At 40.9% G+C, this 21,854-nt stretch overlaps 1 protein-coding gene across 1 annotated transcript; it reads right to left on the minus strand.

Moving 5' to 3' along the window:
* Nucleotides 1–7,749: 7,749 nt before the first annotated feature.
* On the minus strand, nucleotides 7,750–11,880 carry tent5ba (terminal nucleotidyltransferase 5ba). Its single transcript, XM_029504747.1, has 2 exons — nucleotides 11,535–11,880; nucleotides 7,750–9,056 (listed from the first exon to the last, which is right to left on the minus strand). The coding sequence occupies exons 1-2, from the start codon at nucleotides 11,688–11,690 to the stop codon at nucleotides 8,028–8,030; spliced, it is 1,185 nt and encodes a 394-aa protein (XP_029360607.1). The 5' UTR covers nucleotides 11,691–11,880; the 3' UTR covers nucleotides 7,750–8,027.
* Nucleotides 11,881–21,854: the final 9,974 nt, after the last annotated feature.

Below are 21,854 nucleotides of genomic sequence, written 5' to 3' on the forward strand. Positions count from 1 at the left end.
CAGCAGCAGACTGCATCATGTAGCACTCACATTTCTTTGACGGCAAAAATGACAAAAACACAGCTTCTCTCTGTTCAGGTTGTCATTTTCTTATAAAAATCAAACAGGACAAAATCTCGAGAGCTCACTGCACACAGGCTGACTGAGACTGAAAGCCTGGAGCAAACTAAAGCCTCATGTGCTCTGTGTCCTCACTGTAAGATGTCCAAGTTCGATAATTTTATCCTCAAGAAAAATAGAGACTTCTATCTGATGCGTTTTTGCTGTCTTTGTTTTTTATAGTTTTTTTTTATTTTTTCAGTCTTCACATCATGGATCTATGCTTGCCGAATAAGACCAAGACTGGAAAATGTCGTGGCCAAAAAACACTTGAGACTGACCAAAGCCAACACATCATTCTGAAGATCTCAAATATATTATTAATATGAAAATTTAGATGGTATGTCAAATAAACATTAATGATGCGTTACTCAGGACCTCACTTTATTTATTTTTTTTTCCTGGGGTTGATGCCTTCACCACAGCTTTGAACTAGAAACCTTTTTAGTAAGGAGGAATGAGGATTCCACGAGTTAAGGCACAATTTTATGTCACTATAAAAAGGAACTGACAACACTAGAATTAAAATTATCACCAAAAAAATAGAAGCCAGAAATGATAAGTACATGCTCATATTTCATACGTTTCATAATGGGCAGTGAATGTAAATTTATTACAGATCATTTCCTCACTTTTAAAAAAAATATGATGAAACAATGGATTTAAACGAAATATTTGACTTTGGTGTATTTAAGATTCTTATTATTTTTCTGGATTTCTGGATTTTCCGATTAATTAGTCAAAGGCATTTTCTAATGTGCTTATCAAACAGTCTAAAGGACTGGATTGTAGTGAACATAGATGCCTTTTTGCAGTAAAAGATGTCGCTAAATCTCCACACCAAAGACAGTCTGTCATCCACGTACACAATACAGTTTATAAATACTTCAGTAGTGACATTTTGTAATATAGAATTTTACAGCAAGGCTTTATTTGTAGTTTAGAACCTTAAAGAAGAAGAAATTGAAATTTTTTGGACAGTTCCCAGCTGATGTTGGGACATAAGTTGGAGGAAAGCATCAAATGCTTAAGCAGTGACACACACACATGGGCAAAATAAATAGCAGATTTATGTTTTGCTTAGGCATCGTTTTCCAGTAGATCTCAGTTCCAGACAAAGACGATCATGCACTTTGACAGAAATGTTGGTTTTCAATGTGGTGATTGCCACCAGCCAAAAGCCCAAAAGGAACAACGTCAAGAAATTCAGCATTCAGTGATTTTCTTCAGATTAATATCAGCACAAAGATGTGTGATTACTCAAACCAGATCAAGTTGATGTGCTCAGTAAACTGGTAGCCAATAACCAGAGTCACTTGCAGTGGGAGGTAGATTGTGGGGGTGGAGCAGCAGCGGGGGGTTGGGGGGTTGAAGTGCAAAACTCAGAGACATGTGGAAAACTTGATATGTGGAACAGTGACTTTTACTTGGTGCTGAGTAAACAAACCCCCCATCAGTTTGGACGCCGATTCTCCCACATGAGTCATCCGTCTCTTGAAAAGCCCACATGAAGGTCCTCAGCAGACCTCTGCCCGCCGGTTTGATGAAGAGCAACCAAACCCTTCTCTCAGCATTACACTTCCTGTCCTGCCTCAGGAATGCAGGAAGGGGGACATCAGTGAAAGGGGCCTTGGAGATGAGCTCCACATGACGTCCGACTGGTGAGAAAGAGTGATGGGAAGCATTTCACATGGCAACCATAACTGGAGCCCATCCACCTTCTGGAGAGAGATTTAGATCAAAGTTCAGGAGATATCCTGGAAGAAAAGTAGAAGGAAACAATGCCACCACAGGCTACATTTAGTGGCTCCTCTGGATGTTTTAATGTTCCACACAGTCTGCCAAACTGTCATGAAATTGGTATTTAAATTTCTTTTTTATGGCCACTAAAATTAGATTAAAAGTTAATTATTGATGTTGACAACAGGGTCTATAGAAAAATTTTAATATTTTATTTTTTATAATATTAAGTCCACATGAGCCAGGAAACTATAAAAAGATAAAAGTACTACATGTTAAAATTACTGTTACTTTAACCAAATCTTTCATTTATTAGTTCCTGTTAGTGTGTGAGTCAATCTGGTACATGTGCAGTTTGTAGTCAAAACTGTGGTTGGTCATTTCAATAGGCATCTTTTTTTTTTTTCTTCAAGGATTTGACTAAATTAACCAAAGCTATCACTTGCAACCAAAGCTATCACTTGCAACCATAGCAGACGATGGATTTTCATTTATCAGCGCCAGCTAACATAAACTAAAGCAACAGTAAAAGACATTTGAGGACGAGGAATGACTGATGAGTTTTAGAAATGTTACATTGTGATGCAAGTTTTGCCGGACTGAACTTAATATACCACCAAAATCCCAAATTGCACCTTGACTCCCACAGGAAAGTTGCTCAAGTACCAAAAGGTCAACTAGTACGGTAAAAACTGCAGCTGACAGTAAACTTACAGTTAAATGCCACTCACTAAACTTTTATTTGTGTTTTATTTTTGGTGTCCAAGAGAAAAAAGAGACACAGCCTGCAAAATCTTTGCAAGAAATCCAAAGTAAGACAGACCTGTTATGCGTTACTCTTACTGAGATGTGAGCTATCGCTTGTCAGGGAACGGCTTAACGCTCAATTCCCTGACAGCTGAGAATTTTCAGCAGTGACCAATCACGATTTCTCTGCGGACATTGTGCTGTTACTGTTTCACTGAGCCCCTGTTTCTAATTGCAAAATGAACTTTCAATCTCTAGATCACCTTTGTGCCTGTCTTAGACAACAGCATGAATTCTATGGTTGGATTGTACAGTTCATGCATGTAGGTGTACGATGGTAAGATAACAAGCAGCAGTTTGATTTGCGCCACAGAGACGCTGTTGAGCTGTTATGTTATCATAAAACATCTTTTATTGTCAAAGGAGGCGGATGTTATTTTGTGCTTTTGAATCCTTTTGGTCCCAGCTGGCAGGACTTTTTTTATTTATAGAGGCAGACATGTGCTTATGTATCTGAGAGAATTCATGAGCATGTGTTTGTTTATAAAAACGTAAGATGAAGGCCATCTGGTGCTGCTATGATGGCAATAACAACCAAATGAAAATACCCCAAAATTGACTTGTTTAGGTCCAATCATTAAAGATTTCCGATGAGGATTAACTTTGGTTACACTAAAACGCCTGAGACACGGGGACACAGGGACTGAACGGTTATAATGTATAAAATGGGACAGTTCTGCCTCAGACATGAAGCGTTTGGATGGGGACAGAGTGGAGGATCGGCCCGGGCACTGCCCCCCCCTCAGTGGGTAAACTCCACACACTGCAGCCATTCACTTGGCCGGGCTCACTGGATAAAGTTAGGATTGTTTGTCAGCAGCCTGTAATGCCAGGAATGCTCAGCGCTGGCTCCCCAAGTGTGCGTGTTAGTGTTATTTAGCCTCTCCAGCAGCAGTTTGGATGTGTAGTGACACCCCCACACTCCCCGAGCTCCAAAGTGAAATAGCAGATTCTATTTCTCTCCTGTGAGCTATTTTGGTACCCCAGCACACACACACACACGTCCACCACCTCAAATTACCCCACCCTGGCAGAGGCTGTTCTGTCCATACCCTGCGCTGTCTTTTTCTAGTATGTTCCATCTGGCCATCATGACATCACTCTCTAAATGAGACAACACACAGGCATGCGCCATTTACAGCTAAAGTCTAACTCGTGAAAAAGTCTGCTGTTCAGGGTTTGACTAGAAATTCATTATCTTTCCTCTAAAGAAAAAACTGTAAAAATAGATGTAATAATGACTTTTACTGAGTAAAACTGTTCTAATGAAGCTTTCATTGGTAATCATTCATTCATTCCTTCATCTTCAACCGCTTACCTGTGGTCGCGGGGGGTGTTGCAGCCAATCATTGGTAATCATTGAAGCTGTAATCAGCCATCCTGAAGCAGAAATGAAACAACCGTTTGTGCATTACCAAAAAATCACCAGATATGTAAAAGAGCTTAGCTAAATTTAAAACTAATGGCAAGTTAGTTTGCAATGTTTTCGCTGAAATATGTGCTGAATCTTTTCCTGTACAGAAATCAACAGAATCTTTGACCAAGGAGGTATTCAGAGTTAAGTTATGTAGCAACAGCACCGTAGAAATGTTTGTATACAAAATACTCCACTGTTATATTTCTATACATTATTAAATTATAATCGCTGATGCCACAAAGTTTGTGCAGAAATCTGAGGTGGTCAAGTGATATTTTTTTTTATAGCTTCATCAAAAATATACAATACAACATGTTTTTACAAAATCGTAAGTTAAAATCCTAAAGCAACTGTTTAACTGATAATGGAAATGAAGGACAAGTGCCTCAAAATGTATTTAATTTTACTTCAAATTGATGTTTACAATTATATTAGATGAATGTAAATGTACGTATGCTGTCCAACAACCTCAGCTGAAGAAACCTCATCTTATCAAGACCAACAAATGTTTCTGACTTTGTTGCGGTCCAGATTTTCTCTCCAGTGAAAACACTGGATAAAAAGTTTGGGGATTTCCATGTTTTTGGATAAACGGAAGTACTAAACTTACGTTTCTCCAATAGTTTAACTACTTTGCTCATAAAAACCTTTGAAATTTGATTGGATAAATTTAGCTAAAATGCCAAAAAAAAAAAAAAAAGACATCCTGAAAGAAGGTTTCACTCCACTATAGCACCTGATTTAAGCTCCTGATTATTAGAGGCATGGCATAAAGTATTGGTTGAATTCTGACAAAGGATGTTTTTTTATTTTTTATTTTTTTCAGATGTTTCCCTCACGGAGAGCTTCTGATAAGCAGTGTGAACTCTCAGCAATTAACCCCCAGTAACACAACAGTCCACACATCACATGCAGCTGAAGCTGCACTGTCGGCTCACTCCAATGGTGCAGTTCAAATAGGACATGTGTTTCCTCTTTGCACCCCTCAGGATGATATCATTTCCACAGAGTCATGTGCTTTGCAAAGTACAACTTAATATAAAACAGCTCTGTATCCTCAGACTCTGCTCTCTGTGATTTGAATTGAGTCTTGAAGAGTTTGCCTTGCATTGAAACAACAGAGAGAAAGTTTGCACCTAACAGAGGCACAGAGTGAGAAACTCCCTATGGATAATGGGTAAGTGGGACACTATAATCGCTCCCTTGGGTGAATAAACCCTTTTTCAGGAGAAAAATAGCACACACACCAGGCTAGGGTGAGTTTGATTTCTGTTGTGGCAAGAAATTGTGAAATCTCTGTCATTACTGTGTGTCTGTCCTGTCATCACCCTCCTTTAACACAGACATGTGCAAAGAACCTCAGCCCACACACATTCTCTGTAAATTAGAGCCCAAATTTCCAGTGGAAGAAATATCACACTATTATCTCAGAGAATAAGTTTCTACCTCTGTCATCTACACGTGCTGATAAAAATCAACCGTATCAGGCAAAGCCATTACATGGTTTTCTGAAAACTCCAACGATGGTGGAGAGTAACATTTTAAATGTTTAAATATATATATCGTACAGGTCTCTGCTACAGGAGGCCAGTCATAATGAATGGGAATCTTTTGTGTCTTATATATAGTTTCAATAATAAATATTAACTTAAAAGATGAAGGGATACTCATGTTTAAAGATAATTATGCATTTCATAGCAGGTTATACTAAAAAAGTACTGGATATTTCCGTAAATGACATGTCATAGCGGAGGCAGACGCTGAATGTACATGCAAAGAGTTCATCACAGCTGGAAAATATGCTCCCAGTTACACTAACAAGTTTACAATACATTTTAGAAGACTGCATCATCAGTATTTCGGTACAGTTTTGTATGAGTCAAAATGAGTCATCTTAAAGCACTGACTAATGTTTCTGTAATGAAAAGAGTTGCTATAACTTGAAACAACAAACAAACTTTGAAGCATCTGCCCCGGAGCCCTGTGGGCCCCGACCCAGAGGGGCTCCAGAATGGGTGTCACTCACCTGTGGTATTCTGATTGAAATGGGACTCTGCTATTTTTGGACTGCGACGGCAGGAGGAGGAGGAAATCGATTTAGCAAGAGTTATGGTCAGTTTTCAAAGGAAATATTCCACATGGAAATCAGGATTTATAAGACTGATCGAGCATGGCCTTGTCTTTCAAACTCCTGATTCTGAGATGAAGTCTGATTTAAATAAAAATAAAACCTTGGACAGTCACAGAGGACACAGAAGATATCACCTAAGGATAGTCCCACACTATAATGTTGTACACCCTCAGTGCACAAACTTTTTTTTTGTTCTGTCTCTCACGTCTTGCATATTAACTGTTGTTTTTAACAACATAACCCCCATTAATCTAAAGTTTAGGTATTTTTGAGGTGACTGATCAGTGACAGTAATAACATGCATCTGTCTGAAATCTATGTCCAAAAATTGGGTTAATCTAGCCATGTGGGAGAGAGAATATGGGAAAAACTGTGAAAGAATTTCACTTCTTTGTGTTGGCTCCAGTTCTCTGACTGTTCCCAGTAAACCGATTCTGTGGTCACCACCAATAACCCTTTATTCAACAGATTTCTGAAAAGATTAGGGAGTGTAATGCAGTCTTCAGTCATACCACATTTCAAATGGTCATATATCAACATCTGACCTAAGACCAGTTCAGCGCAGAGAAGGAATAAACGGCCAGTTTTATTTTTGTTTGGGTTAGTGGGTGTAACATATTGCCCAAACAGGATGAGGATGCTGCAGTCATGTTTTAAACAAGCTTTGCCATTCTGCCTATACGTGTAAAGATTTTCGATTCTGACTCGGACAAAATTAAATGGATATGGTATCAGTCAAGCGAATGGAGCTTGAGTTCCAGTGGTAACATGGGCGGGAGAACAGTCCGGCCTTTGTTAAAAAGCTTTAGTATCACAGAGGATAGAGAGAGGCCATTGTGCTTTAGAAAAAGCCTCCTTATAGTTCATGTCCTCAAACTGTAATGGATCCTCAGCCCCAGTTTAACAAATGCAGCTCACTCCAGCCGACAGTATATACATTTCAATGGGCCGGGTTACTGGAAATGAGCAGCCTTGTTCTCATCACTTTATGAAGTATGAAACAAACAGCCCGTTTGCACTCCATCTCAAAGGATTAACGCCCGAGTTATTCTATCTGTCCGTTTTGTTCCACGGCTTCATATGAAATTAAAATTAAAAAAAAAAAAAAAAAAAAAAAAAGCCGTTAGAGTCATGTGAGAATATACAACTCAACTATGTAAGAGGGTGTGCTGTCTCTAAATGAAACACACACTAGAGTGAAATGCCAACAATTGTAGTCCAATGTTAAAATAAAAAGATTTCACAAACACAAGATTAGGAGTTTTTTCCTGCTTTTTTTTTTAATCTCACAAAAAAAAAAAAAAATGCTTCAGTTCCTGAAAAGATAAATGGAGTAATCTAGAAAACACTGAAAGCACAGTTCTCACTTTACAGATGATTTTAGAACATTTCATTGTTCATATTTAGGCACTTGGAATCATAATAGCGTTCCCTTTCTGAAATACAAATACATCTTTGGTCCGGTATGTAATTTTTAAAAAAATAAATCCATCCAAAGTATGAAAATTAAACCAGCTTCAATGTCCATTTCCTCAAAAATGTATCTGACATACACTAAAGTTTTATGGAGACTTTTTTTTTTTTTTTTTTTATACTTAAATAACATTGTTACATCTCAGAAATGACCAGCAATCTTACAGATGTTTTGCACAAAGGGCAAAGTGAGAAAAAAATTTTTTTTTGTGTGGGCTCAATCAGATGTACAGCAGTACAGGATTGTTTTAGTCAAGTCACATTTGGCAAACATGGATATCGTTTGTGTATTTTTAGTCCACTTCCAAGACATTCAAGGTTGAAGGTGACACATCCACCTGTGTGCTTCTCACAGACAGTTCAGCTACAGGGCAGCCATGTCTGATATGAATGACTGCATGGCGAGACCTGCGGCGCCTGCACGTGTGCGATGTAGTAATTGCTGAAGTTGATGTCCTGTACATACGGAGCTGGCTGGTAGTAACATGTGACATTGGTGATGGTGGGGATGGCGTTCTGCTCAGCCAGCACCCTCAGTGCCAGCATGGAGATGAGGCTGAGCGTCTGGCGCCGCTCGTGTCCCATTAGACACACGGTGCTCTCGTTCACGACGTGGTGCAGAGTCATCAGGCAGTCGTACCGTTTGTGCTCCATCCCAGCGAAGTGGTTTTGCAGGTAGGCCTCCAGCTTCCTCTGCTGCTCACCTATGTCAGGGAAGTCAATGAAAAAGCGCGAGCACATGTAGCGCTGCATCTGCTTCATGTCCGCCTCTGAAGAGGGTCTGAATCCTCGCACCAGAAGGTGGCAGTACTTCAGTAAACCCCCTCCTCTGATTTCCTCTGGGCTGCGTGTAGCTATGGTCCTCTGGCACAGATGATCCATGGCCTCCCTGAAGTCCCCATACACACTCTCCCCGATCACAGTGGGGTGAAAGCTCTCAGACATGGGCGTCTCTGAGCAACGGTCAAATAAGAGCAAAGTGTCAAGGCAAATCTGAAAGGAGTCCACGCTGAATTCAAACTGCCGCCGCAGAGAGTCCACAAATTTAAGCTCCACATTCTTGCCGGTGTTGTTGGACAGGGAGATGAGGCTCCAGCGGTCTGTGTCATTACAGACTTTCACCAGTTTCTGAACATAGGCCTCTTTGAGGGTCAATGCTGTGATGCGCTCCTTAGACACCCCAAGTGGCAAGAAGTCCAACAAGCAGTCCAGCACGACATCCTTCACCAGACGGAAAGCCTGGTCATCTTTTAGTGACACTCCAAAGATCAGGTCGAGGTCTTTGTAGCCCAGTCCGGTGTCCTGATGGAGCACGTGGCTGGCAGCGGAGCCATTCAGCCTCACATCTTTAACACACACACCTCTCTCCTCCAGCCTGGCACGCACAACCTAGAAATAAAAGAAACAAAAATGAGGAATGCCATTAGCACAGAAATTAGAGTAAAAGTGGAAAAAAAAATTCTTCTGCAGAAATAATGAAAGACACGAACACTAAAAAGACTTGACAAAATCTTGAAATATGTCCAAATGAGCTCCACACGGCCCTGTTAGAAATCAATATTCTGAGAAGGAGTCATCAATACTGCTGGTTTCTAAAGTCCATTTCATCACAATCAGCCTCAGTCTGAATGAAGCCTAAAGAGCCCAGACAAAGAGCAGAGACAGCTGATGAGTCTCAGCTCCATGTCTACCTCCCTCAGGTCAGAGACAGTGGGTTTTTGTTGTTGCTGTTTGTGTTTGTTTTTTAAATTACAGACACTGTGGCAAGAGAGTGAGCACTAAAAGAGGTGTCCATTAAAAACAAATAACTTAGATCCCTGCTTCAGGCTAAATGTCACAATTTCAGATCATTGTGGATCCGCAGAGTTTCCTTTCCTGTGTCCCAGTGACCTGCGGGATGTTTAAATGAAGTCGTTCTGCCTCAGATGCCCCTGACATGACATCCCAACATCACTGCACATGCAAGGGAAACACTGAAGTAAGATATCAAGGGTACATCCAGTCTACTTGCCAAAGTGATCAGCGGGAACTTTAATCCAAAGGGAAATCTAACAAACCAGAAGGCATCCACAGCTTCTGTCTTACAAGAAAGGGCAGCTATTTCAGAAGTTTGTGGTTTTATTTCAGTTTACCCAGCAAGCAGGCTTGAAGCCAAAGCTGACACACATAAGCAGGCTGTACCAAAGATAAATGAATGTCTCCGTGACTAGATAAGCCATCACTCAAGATTTCTTCTAAACAAATATAGGATACATTTCCAACACGTCGAACCTGTAGCACAAATTAGGTGTTATACACTCACACACACACACACACACACACAATCCTAAAATCTGCCTACTGGTACTGACCTGTCAGATTAGTGTCTGTTAACTCTCTCTCCCATGGTGATCAGATAACAAGCTGGCTCTATTTATATATACTGGGTCAGGCTAGGGACAAACATTTGAAGGCAAGTCGGCCCTTTACTCCAAAGGAGGAGGAGAGGAGGAATGAAATCATAACCTGGCAGTGATAGCACATCATTCAACCATAAAGTGATGTTGATTGGGTTCAAATTCCAATCAGGAGCAGCTATCATGCGCATTTTTGCTGCTCTCCCATTATTTCAGCGTGACATCCAGCCTCAGGCAAGTAAACAAGTCATTTATGGCTGGATACAGGTGAGTGGAAAAACTCCCACCCCCTTTCTTTTGCCTCTGGAAGCACATGTGTAACTCAGTTAGCCCTGCATCAAATCCTGTCAGAAACAGGAATCCAGTCGAATGAAGTCTGTCCTATTTAAATTAAATTAAATTAAAATAAATAAAGGGTTTTCAGGTGGCGGTGAGTTAGCCACAGGTCTGTGCGGTATAGTGGTAAGAACAGAGGGCGTTTTTATTTTAGATCTACAGAGGTCTCCTTTGACTTTTGCACCTCAGGATGCTGCCACTCTCTCAGTCAGTCCTTTGATGTATAACACGGAGGGTAAAAGAGCATTAAATATACAGTGCAGCTCCGGAAAATAGCCTCATGACAAGAGATGTAGAGTCGACCAATATTTAGCGAACCACTAAATGAATCTATGTGACAGATGGTGGGGCTTCCACAAAGCCAGAGGAAAACACGAGGGGCCCCCACATTTGGGGCTCAAACCTGCATTTAAGCCTCCTGCACGCTCAATGGACCATTCATCTTTCCAAAACCACATTAACCACACAGTATGAAGCTCTGGGCTTCGCAGGCTTGCTGGGCTTGTGCTGAATACGCCAATGTGTAAATGAAATGGGTAAAAAAAGACTCTGCAGCAGATTAATTGGTGTGATTTTGTTAGGAATCCGCTGTAATGCGCAATGTGAAATACTATCAGAGCAGTTTAGCACTTAAACGCAAAGGCAGCTATCCAGAAGCACCAGCAGGCAGAGGGACATGTGATTTGGCCACAATGCAAAAGATGCTGGAAATGTCGAGGGAATTCGGCATTTTCCATAAATTTGAAGTCAGGCCAAGGAGAGGATGGACGCTAGAAACCAGGGCTGTAAAAAAATAAAAATCTCAGTGTGCTTGTGGCTTTTCTGTTGGAACATTCAACATCATTGAAAAAGTTAAGTATTAAAAGTTGTAATTTTCACAAAAAGGGAAGCAGAATTATGATGTAAGCTGTGATTTAAGCGAATAATGACGTAAGCAAAAAAAAAAAGTGTGGTTTACAGGCCACCGGGGGTCCTACACTGGTTACATCTGAATATTTAACGTTATCGATCAAAAACTTTATTCCACAAGTTTTACGGCACTCATTGCAGGTCGAGCTGGTGCAGCCAGGAGCGCGTCACCGTCGTTTCTATGCATGTGTGACCCGGACCGGCTGTGTGCTGTGTGGGTCCGTACCTGGACTATCTGCCGGGGTTGCACGGACAGAGTGGGGAAGTTTCCTCGGCCGTGGATGGGGACAGCCTCCGCCAGGATCGAGTCCAGACGCTGCACCTGATCCCAAGACAAGACGCAGAACCGCCGGCTCTGATCCGACGCATCACCGCAAGACATGACGACGTTAGGTTTCAGACCCGCCCGAAACAATGAGAGAACTTCAGAAATAGATGAGAACAATCTCCTCCGGGCTCGGACCTGCGTGTCAGATAGTCCTGTGAGTGTGTGAGTGAGCGGGTCTGGAGAGCGGAGAAGTAGTTGTTGGTTCTGGAGGTCTGGGTGAGGTCAGCTGCTTCCTCCCGCTAAAGTCCGCTCAGTCTGCAAAGAAGCGATTCATAAGAAAGGTCCGGAGAGTTTAAAGCCTCCTCATTAGCATGAGGCCTGTGATTGGCTGCCATGTTTGGTCATTGATTACGGACGCGCTGTCTGTGGGGGGGTGGAGTCTTTGTGTGACGCAGCAGCAGACAGGCTCCTCCCCCTACGCTCCACTCATGGAGCGCCCTGCGCACCGACGGGGTTTCCCCGCTCAAGATTCACGATCTAGTCGTCTTTAAAGTCTGCAGGGCCTCAGAAATATCATCAACAATTCAACATTTGCCCATTTTTGTCAGATAAGCATGGAAGTGAAAGTAACTGGTTACAAATGCCAGGTCACAGCTGCGCAAACACAACCTTTGCTAATGTGGAGGTTGTCTTTCTGTATTTACCAAGGGATTTTTGTTTGCAGAGCCTGCAGGATGTTTTTGCAATAAAGGAGCGACTCTGTGAACACATCACGGTCTTATAGACATTCAGGAACTAAGAGTGAATCAGAGGCACTTGCTCCAATGCAGACGTTAAAGGTCAAGGGCCTCATTGATGGGAATTTCACTGGTCCCGCTTCAATAGTTGAATGAACCACAAGAGTCAGAGGCCATGGATGCCGAAGCCGCTACTTTTGTATTGCTATGCTCATTAGTTTTTAGCAGGAGTGTGTTCTAGTGCTAGGTCTGAGTCCTCCATTGTTAAACTTAAATATTAAAATGTCAGAGCATTGAAAAAGATTTTAGGAAAGAGTCACTTATCTTAATTTAGGTCTGTGCCGCATTTTGGCATTTAGTTTTGTTTTTTTTTACCAGTGTGATCAGTTCTTCTAAATTTTGACTTATGTATATCGTGCCCTGGAAAAGCACTGTAAAATGTAGAAGATAAAATGCTTCTGTATTTTACTTCTTTCTTAATTATTTCAGTATGAATGGCAGCAGTATCTGACTCTGTGAAGCAATCTGAAAATCCTCATGAAGAATCTGCCTGCCAGCAGCAGTGTATTTAAACTTTGATTGCACAGTACTAAAAGTGTAAAATGTTGCTTGCTAATTACACATTTCCATTGGTTCTTATCATGTTTTCAGCATGTGAAGAGCGCTTACCTTTGACTTGTTTGTTAATCCAATCAGCAGAAAATTAAACTCTCCAAGCCACACAATCATTAATTCAATTTGCTCATGATTGTGCAGGGGTTTATGAAAAGGCAGATGATGCCCTTCATTGCAGCTCTCCATTTAAGCACACAGGCATCCCACTGACACTTCTTTCCAGCCCGCCTTCTTATCCACAATGTTTTTTATTTGTTTTGGTGCAAATGCAGAGACATTCCTCTGGTCTGAATAGAACGCCTGTCTGCTTTTTATGCTTAATACTGCATCTATGTGTCCACCTGCAGACGTCTGAGTTCACATGCTGTCAACATATTAAATTACACATCTGATGAATCTATGACCTGTCAGATGTCTCCAATGTGCCCTGCTCTGATTGTTCCCTGTGAATTACCAAATCTTCCTGTTTTCTTTCTTCACATTGTCCTGCCCTGCGTGTACCCTATTGTTTGTTAAACTGCACTAAATACCCTTTAATGAAGGACCTCACACACCGGTAGACATTACTCATAATGGCAGATATGACTCTTTCACCGGTCAGAAGGCCTTACCTTTCTTGCAGTATGTAATTTGTAAGTGAACAATGCAGGTGAAAATATCAATAATACGTTATTTTAAAATGACCCAAATATGTCATCACAAATAAAATCCCCAGCTTCTCTCATGCCTGGTCACACAGGATGTGAGTACAGCTATAAAATGTTTACAAGAAAGCAGTTCATTTCATGTTTGACCTGTTGTGGGTGTTTAGTGATGCAGCAATCAAAGACAGGCAGGCAGAAACAGATGCTCTTACGCACGCAGGAGTGAGCATCAACCATATGTGTGTGTGTGTGTGTGTTTGATTCACACACTGGAACGCACAGCTGGAGGGAGACAGTGTCTTGGAGGCCTGCGAGAGGTCGGGTCATGGGTGAACCTTAGTCTCCGGAGGATCCAGAGAATCCTTGTGATGTCAACGCAGTACTGTTTCCCTGGCAACAGCATCCACCGTTGTCAGGCAGCCGGGGGGCATGTCCAGCTGAGGGCCCTGCCAGGGGCTGATGTGAGGCATGATCTGCGTCATCCACCTATAATTAACTGCATGCGGCAGCTGGGCATCCTGGGAGCGGAGCCAGCCTTTACCTGAATGTGAAACACCAGAGAACAATAAAGGCTGTTAAATGTCAATCCACATGACATTCTCAGGTTCCCTCACAGCCTCATGTCAAATGGGAATGAAGTGAAGTCATTTGTGCATTGGAACAAAAAAAGCACATAACACAATTTCAACAGCAACAAAGAGAAAGTAACACCTAAATTGTATACAACATTACATTCCCTGTTTCACCAGTATATGTTGGTGTCAGTGCATCTTCTGTTTATCCCTGTGTTGACATCCTGCTGGAGCAACTAAGACTGTGAGTCTTGTAGGTGCGGTGAGATGGCTGGTATTTAAACACACCTTGAACAAATCGTGCATTATACAGGTGTATTTTAAACCATCATGCAGCAGTCGTGTAATCCCCAGTCCAGAATATTAAAGTCTGTTGAAGATATTTAGGCTTTTTTTCCCTTTGCATCTTTGCCCAGAGGCTAACAGAGGTCATATTACTTCTCCTCTTTTTTGGGGGAACAGCAATGTCCAAGAGGCCTCTCTCAAGTGCAAGAACATGACTGGACATACAGAGTAAATTGTAAAAGCCAGACTGAAAATCAATGTTGCCAAACAACAAGCCGTGAAGTGTCACAATGATCAATTGTACAAAGCGAACACTACCACTGCAACCCTAGGCGAGCTGGGAAGCTCATTGTCTTTTTCATCTGCCACAGCTCCCTCAATATAAGTGAATAATTTCTCCCAAAAAACTTTCCTCATTCAACGCTGAGCACCGTCAGACTTGTCATGTTAGGAGAGCAAGCATTTTCTATTATTAGAGTGCACATCGTGTGTAACTTTGGACAGTGCTGCCGTAGCAAAAATGGCCATGCAGCTGCTGCTATTACATTGCACATTTCACTTAATAGTACAGGTTTGGCTTTGAAGTTATATCTACTCTTATGTTGATTTAGTAAAGAAATTAAAGTGGTTTGAGCAGAGTTACTTTTCCAGCTCAATCGGCATGACAGCAAATAGCCAATCTACGCTGAAGTGAACAGCCAGCCTGGACGCCATAGGCCCTATCTACGATAGCAGGCATGTGTGATAAGAGGAGGTAAGTTTACTTTTCCGGATTGCTCCAGATGACAAATCTATGGGACAGTGGAACAAGGTTACGCAAGCAGCCATGCTGCTGACGTCAGACTGCCTTCGCTGCCTGCTTGATTGATTACAGTAGTGCTTGGCTGAACTGACCACTCTGCTGCTGGGGAAAAAAAAAAAAACAAAACACCAAAAATAATTATCACTTCAAGTGACATCGCACATCTGCTCTCCACTCTGTCCACATGTCAAAAGAAAAAAATACAAAAATGTAAAGAAGCAAAGTCAGTATGTGCTGTTGATTAGACAAAAGATGTGTTACTATTGACTGACTGAAATGAAACAGTGACTTGGGTTACTGTGCTCTGTAAACCAAACTTAATTTCTTAATTTTAAGGCTATAATTTGTTATTATAAAGAGTTTCCAAAATCTTAGAACTTTACTGTTATTGGATTAAATAATAAAAGCCAGACTTGGAAAAGGTTTTATGACACAAAGTCAATTCTGTTTTCTATTCTTGCTCGAACTGTGTTCTTTTATCTTTTTTGAGTTACAACCCGTGAGTGTCTTCATGGCTTTTACAGTTTACATGTCCATAGTTACACTTGATCCCTGGCAATATTTTGAGAACAGAGCTTACAGCATCGTTAAAGTGCTCTGAACTCAGCAGTCAAATATAGTGTTAGCCTATGCATTATGTAACGCATGGCTCACTACGCCCCCTGAAAGGAAAAAAACTTTGACTCATGCTAAAGTTGTGCAGAATATGTATCGGATTGAAGAAAGAGGTGGAAAAAAAGCTTACCAAACACCACATTATGCAAGTGCTCAAAACATGACTCATTTATGAACAAATGTATATAACAAGGCATGGTTCTTTGCAGGATGTGATCAGTTTCCCAAGTCCCCCAGATTATGTGATATACAGTACAGGCCAAAGGTTTGGACACACCTTCTCATTCAAATGAATAGGAAAGTGTGTCCAGACTTTTGGCCTGTACTGTAAGACAGCACTGAGAGTCAGGCACATATTTCTCTTTTTTTGTTAAAGCCAAACTTTTATTTTAGTGCATACATATGAATACATGTGACTTATTCCTGCATAAAGGGGAGCACATGTTGGAGAGGATGTATGGCCCTGGCAATAAAACACCCTCACCGTCCTCTGTGTGTCTGGGACGTCCCAACTTGGAGCACTACTTCAACCGGACCTTAAATCATGTTATGCAATTTCCCCACACCCACTTGAAGAGGACATTTAGAATTACCCCCCCACACATACACTCTCAGTTTGATTCGCCTCTGAGCTTTGCTGTTGGCAGATGAATGGTTTCCAATTCTTGTATTATTCTCCACCCGTACTACAACTGCACTACAGATCGGTAGAGGCAGGGCCAAAGCTGCCTGCAATGGGCATATACTGCTGAGTCAATAAATATAACCACAATAACAGCTTGGATAGTATAAATAAACTTGTTCTGTAACTTAACATATGCCTGGTGAAGTTGTTGCATATTTAAAGCCACCGCAAAGACAGCCGACTGCTTCCACTTTCTGGAGGGGTTTACCAGAAGTGTGAGGGAACCCCTATTTGGCAGCGATCTCTGATTTCATTCCCAGAAATCCTGCTCCCCCAACCCATCCTGAGAAAATAACTCTGAGCTTGAGGGGTGATAAAGAGTGCAACACGTTGGAGAACAGTTGTGATAATTCACCACCTTTGGGGTGGAGCACAGTGGAAATACAGTGTAGCTCCAACTGAGACTTTGTCTGTTCAGGTCATTTTAGTTCAGCAAATCATTACAGACTTGTGTAGCTGATGTTGTTGGTCTGAAAACAGTAAAAAAATTATAAATAAAAATAAAACACCTTTGTTCCAATGTTTATGAAAATATTTTCATGATAATTCTTAAATTTCCTCTGCTCCTGAAAGGATTAGGCAAACGTGCATATCATCATACCAGGAATCAGAGACAGCCAAGCTGGAAAAGTATTATCATTCAGGATTGTGAATATTGACAGCAAATTTGTGAACAAAATCCAATTTAGCCTGTTCCTTGCAGTTTGAGTTGGGCAATTTGTGCTGCTCTTTCTGGTTGACAGGTTAAGATATATGCATTGCTGTAACTGGAAGCAGTCAAGAGGACAGGCATGCTGCACACATGGCCGAGAGCTGATCTGAGATAGATATTGTGGTGTTATGAGCAGCAACTGGAGCTCAGACACTGCAGTCCATGTTTTAGATTAAAAAAACATTCAACATTCACCTCACGCTTCTAGAACTGTCTAATTAAGTGTGTACGTAAAGATAATATCTAGGGAACCTTTCACAGATAAAATCGAGCAAATTGCACAACATTGTATATACAAAGGCAGAATAACACAAATATAAAGCTCAGAATACTTAAGGAGAAAAAAAATAAAAAACAATGCTAAAATCATCAAGTGCAGAGAAGCTAGCCAAGGGCCTGTCTGAAAGTCAAGGTTTTTAGGGGTTTTCCGAGAGTAACACAGCACACAACTGATGGCAGTAAAAAAAAAAAGGGAAGGCATCCAACGATTCGGGAGTTATTACTCTAAAGGCCCGGCCGCCAAAAGTCACAAAACAGGTGCAAGGGAATTAACAATAGTAGCTGCCCCAAGAATCTCAGTGTTTGACAGGTCATGTATGGTTAAAGGAGATTGCTAGTATAATCAGGGTCTTGACCATATAAGGACTTAAAAGTCAACAGCAAAAGCACTTTAAATCGGACTCAGAATTCAATGGGAAGTCAGTGCAAGGAGGAAAAATCGGGAGTAAAATGATATTTCTTTCTGCTTCTGGTCAGAAGCTGGGTTGCTGTGTGTTGTGTAATTTGGAGCAATCCAGGGAGGCCTTATTCATGCACATAAATAGAGTATGTGAGAGTACGAGTTTGAATTCGGCTTAAGATAGAGATTTTAACTTGGCAATTTTCCTGAAGCATGAATGAGTGAGCTGGCTGCCATGTTTATCCAAAGACAAGGCTTGGTCAAATATAACACCTAAATTCAGAATTTCCTGTTGTATACAAAGTATTTAGTGGGCCAATACAGCACTTAACACTTGGAGTCCTTTCAGCTGGTGCAAGAATTTGAGTTTCTGCTTTTTCACTATTTAACTGCCAGAAATTCTTAGCCAATCGAATTTTCATGGACTCCAGACAATCCACCGTACTGCACACTGAGAGCATTTCATTGGGTTTAAATGAATTGTACAGCTGAATACCATCAGTTAATAAATAAATTATAGGAAATGCCCTCAAACTGGTTAGTGATTTAGCCTAGAGACAGCATATGCAGGGCAAATAACATATGTCCAAGAACAGAGCCCTGCAGGCCACCACATATCAAAGGGCTGAAACTCTTAGCAGTCAAATAAGAAGGAAAAAAGTCTGCAGTCTCAGAAATGCCATTTTAGTTCTGCCTTTTTAGAGGGATTCCATGATCAATAGTGTTGAAAGCAGTGCAAAGATCCAATACAGCCGTCAAAGCACATTTCCATCACATGCCAGTGGTTGCTTTAACCACAGCCCTTTCTGTGGAATGCTGCTCGCAGAAGCCAGATTTGTAGGTGTTGTACAACTTAGGACTGTCTAGAATCATACTGGGTTGGTCGCCAACAAGTTTTTCCCGGGGTTTGAGCAGAACTTTGATATCAGCCTATCATTGGTTGGTTCGGGGATGGAGCCAGAGAGGCAAAGAAGATGGTAAAATGTCAAGAAGGGTAGATGAAGGGTTGATTTTGTACAGTATTTCAGATAAATTGTTTTGAGATATCGGAAAGAAGGAGTCCAGAATTGAAATAAACACCACCATGTCCTGGGTCTGGGTATAGAGCAGCTCCTTATCTCTTTGTGTCTCTTGGTACTTTTGTTGCCTTTTACATAACTTACATTTAAGTTACAAAGGCAAACATGATAAGAAGTATGGAAGTATTTAACCTGTCCTTGCTTTATTTGACTGTAATCTGGTCTTAGCTAAAAGTCAAACATGCTGAGAATATGCCCGGTCATGCCCGTCAATGATTCTATCTTTATCTTGGCTTAACCTCTTTTTCCCTCCAACTTTATTGTAGGTGATACGTAAACTTGGGGCGTGACCGAATGTGTGAAGTTCAGCAGCTTTTTATTGCATCGTTATTACACAATCATCCTCTGTACAAAATTAGAACACACACATAGGGAATTCTCCAAGTTAAATAGATTAGATGAATTGTAATGTACATTTTACTGATATAGGTTTGACTGGTTTCATTTGCAAGTTTTAAAAATCAATAATAATTTGCAAAGTAACCCTGGGTGATGGACAAGATCAAATTCCACCATGAACTTCACCATGACGTCGATTTATTGCACCTAAGAAAGGCTTTGGGACTAATTGAAACTTTAAAAATAAGGACATCATCCCTTTTGTTTTGATTTTCTTCTCTTGAGATTTACATGCTAACCAAAGAGCTATCCTGACAATTTTCAACAAAGTCTCAGAGTCCAGTCTGTCCTGATAGTACTGTTATTTGGAGGACCTACTACTATCTTTTCTGATGGCGGAATTGTTTGTCGAGATTGATTGGTAAAACATCGGTTTACACTCGCTATAGCAAATCTTTCAAGCATTGCTCCCTTCTACTAATTTTCAACAGTGTAACAGTTGCTCATATTATCTTAGAAATTCAGTATGCTATTGTCACGAAACTGTCCACTCAGCGCAACACAGATTGCAAACACAAAGTAATCATGAAAAAGGTGCGAAGCCTGTCTAGCCAATCAACCGATATCAGGGGGAAAATGAGGATAAACTTCAGCTGATGACGATATTCTGCTTCATAAATCCTGTTTTATAGGAGCATATCATTAGCCAAACTGTAGCCTTGCGTAGCCAAACCTCCATATTTCATTTCAGTGCTGACAATGCTGTTGAGCCATTGAGTGTAAACTGTCATTTACCATTTGTAAACATGATAAAGGTCAGTCTCCTTTTGTCAGCTACAGCTACAGCTACTCTGGTGCTTCTACATCTGGAGCACCATCAGAAAATTCAAGTATTTTTGGTTTTGTTTTGTTTTTTTTTTTTTTAATTTGCCCCAATCATGTGCCTACCATTTGTGGTGCCCATGGGGGGGTGCCAAATTTGTTTTCCATGCAATAAATCCAGGGCTTTGTGCATCCAGTAGATGTTCCTTTAATAATTCAGTTGCTTACAACTCCATATGGTCTGACAGCAACACTGAATAGTACTGAATAGTGATCACTACCATACCAAACTAACAACCTGCAAATGCATGGATGGATTTCTGCCTTCACAATGGAGGCGACATGGAGACATAAAACCTGAAAATAAAGAAATTATTTTCAAAATCATTCAGCTCTCAAAATAATAAACTAAACATTCACTTGAAACAAATGCCTTTTTTTTTTACATACAGTAATTTGCAAGAGTCTTAAGCATGCATTAAAAAATGCTTTTAAGAACACTTTCAGAAGTAGAAGTGTTAATAGTTTATTTTTATCAATGAACAGAATGCACAGTAAGGGAACGGAAGAGAAATCACCGACCTAAAACTATCGCACAGCACAGTATATGTATACATCCAGCTCCACGGCCCAAATGAGCCCCAGACAAGCACGACCGTTGTGCCTGTCACACAATACAGGACGATAACAGCCTGAATCTGCTTACATGTGGAAGTGGGTAGCCCAGGCCAAAGACCGAGGCATATGTTCCATTTTAAAAGTGACATGTTATTTGTATTAACGGCATTAAAGTTCCCTGTCAGCAACCAAAGTATTTTCAGTGGATTGATATCACCGTATCAAACAGTGCGCTCTGATATGGCACATATTCAGGTTTCCATGGGGAGCGCTTTCCACTTCACCACACACAGCCAGCGTTTTTCCACTCCGAGAAGGGTACATACCTCACGTCTTATTTACATACCTAATAGTAATAGTAAATGTTGCAGTTTTGCAGATATGGTATCTTGGAAAAAGTGGAAATATTTTTTATATATGAGGATAGTGGGGGGTGCTGATAATCAAGGGTCATTTATCATGATAAAAAGTGTTGCAACAGTAACAGTTGCTGTTGTTGACACTGAGGCAATGAAAGAAGCTACATTTTAACAACCTTGGAATGAAAGTTACGCTGAAATACACTGACCATCACAAACTAAAAGAAGCTGCACATAGCAAGCTCAGCAGTGACTTCTGTCAGCTTGTACTCACCAAATTGATTTGGTCAACAAATCTAATACACAAAGCAACCAAAAGTAACACTGAACCGATCTACCATGTGTGCTAGGCAGTAAAAAGGCTTTTTGCATTAGCAGACACCACCATACCCAAACACACAGTTAATCAAATCCACCCATGCTACACCCGGAGAGATTCCCAGAAAAGCAGTGTTCAAACATATGGTTAAGTACTGACCAAACTCCACACACACACACACACACACACACACACACACACACACACACGGTCACCAGGTTGCCATGGACGTTGCATGAGGTAAACCTTTATCTTTATTGCATTTACTGTCTGCTAAGATACATGAGTTGCAAAATGTTCCTTGGCTTAGACCATGTCAACTTAGGAGGTGGAACACCCCTTAATTCTGTTTGGAAAATTTGATTTGATATAATTCAGGAGGGCACAAGTATGTAA

The sequence above is a fragment of the Echeneis naucrates genome, chromosome 6 (genome assembly GCF_900963305.1).
Source record: "Echeneis naucrates chromosome 6, fEcheNa1.1, whole genome shotgun sequence".
Classification (NCBI taxonomy): domain Eukaryota; kingdom Metazoa; phylum Chordata; class Actinopteri; order Carangiformes; family Echeneidae; genus Echeneis; species Echeneis naucrates.

Coding starts and splice junctions, on each gene's coding strand:
- tent5ba (XM_029504747.1), bottom strand. CDS start 11,690: ATGTCTTGCGGTGATGCGTCGGATCAGAGCCGGCGGTTCTGCGTCTTG. Junction 9,057..11,534: donor AACCCCGGCAGATAGTCCAG/GTACGGACCCAC, acceptor TTTTATTTCTAG/GTTGTGCGTGCCAGGCTGGA.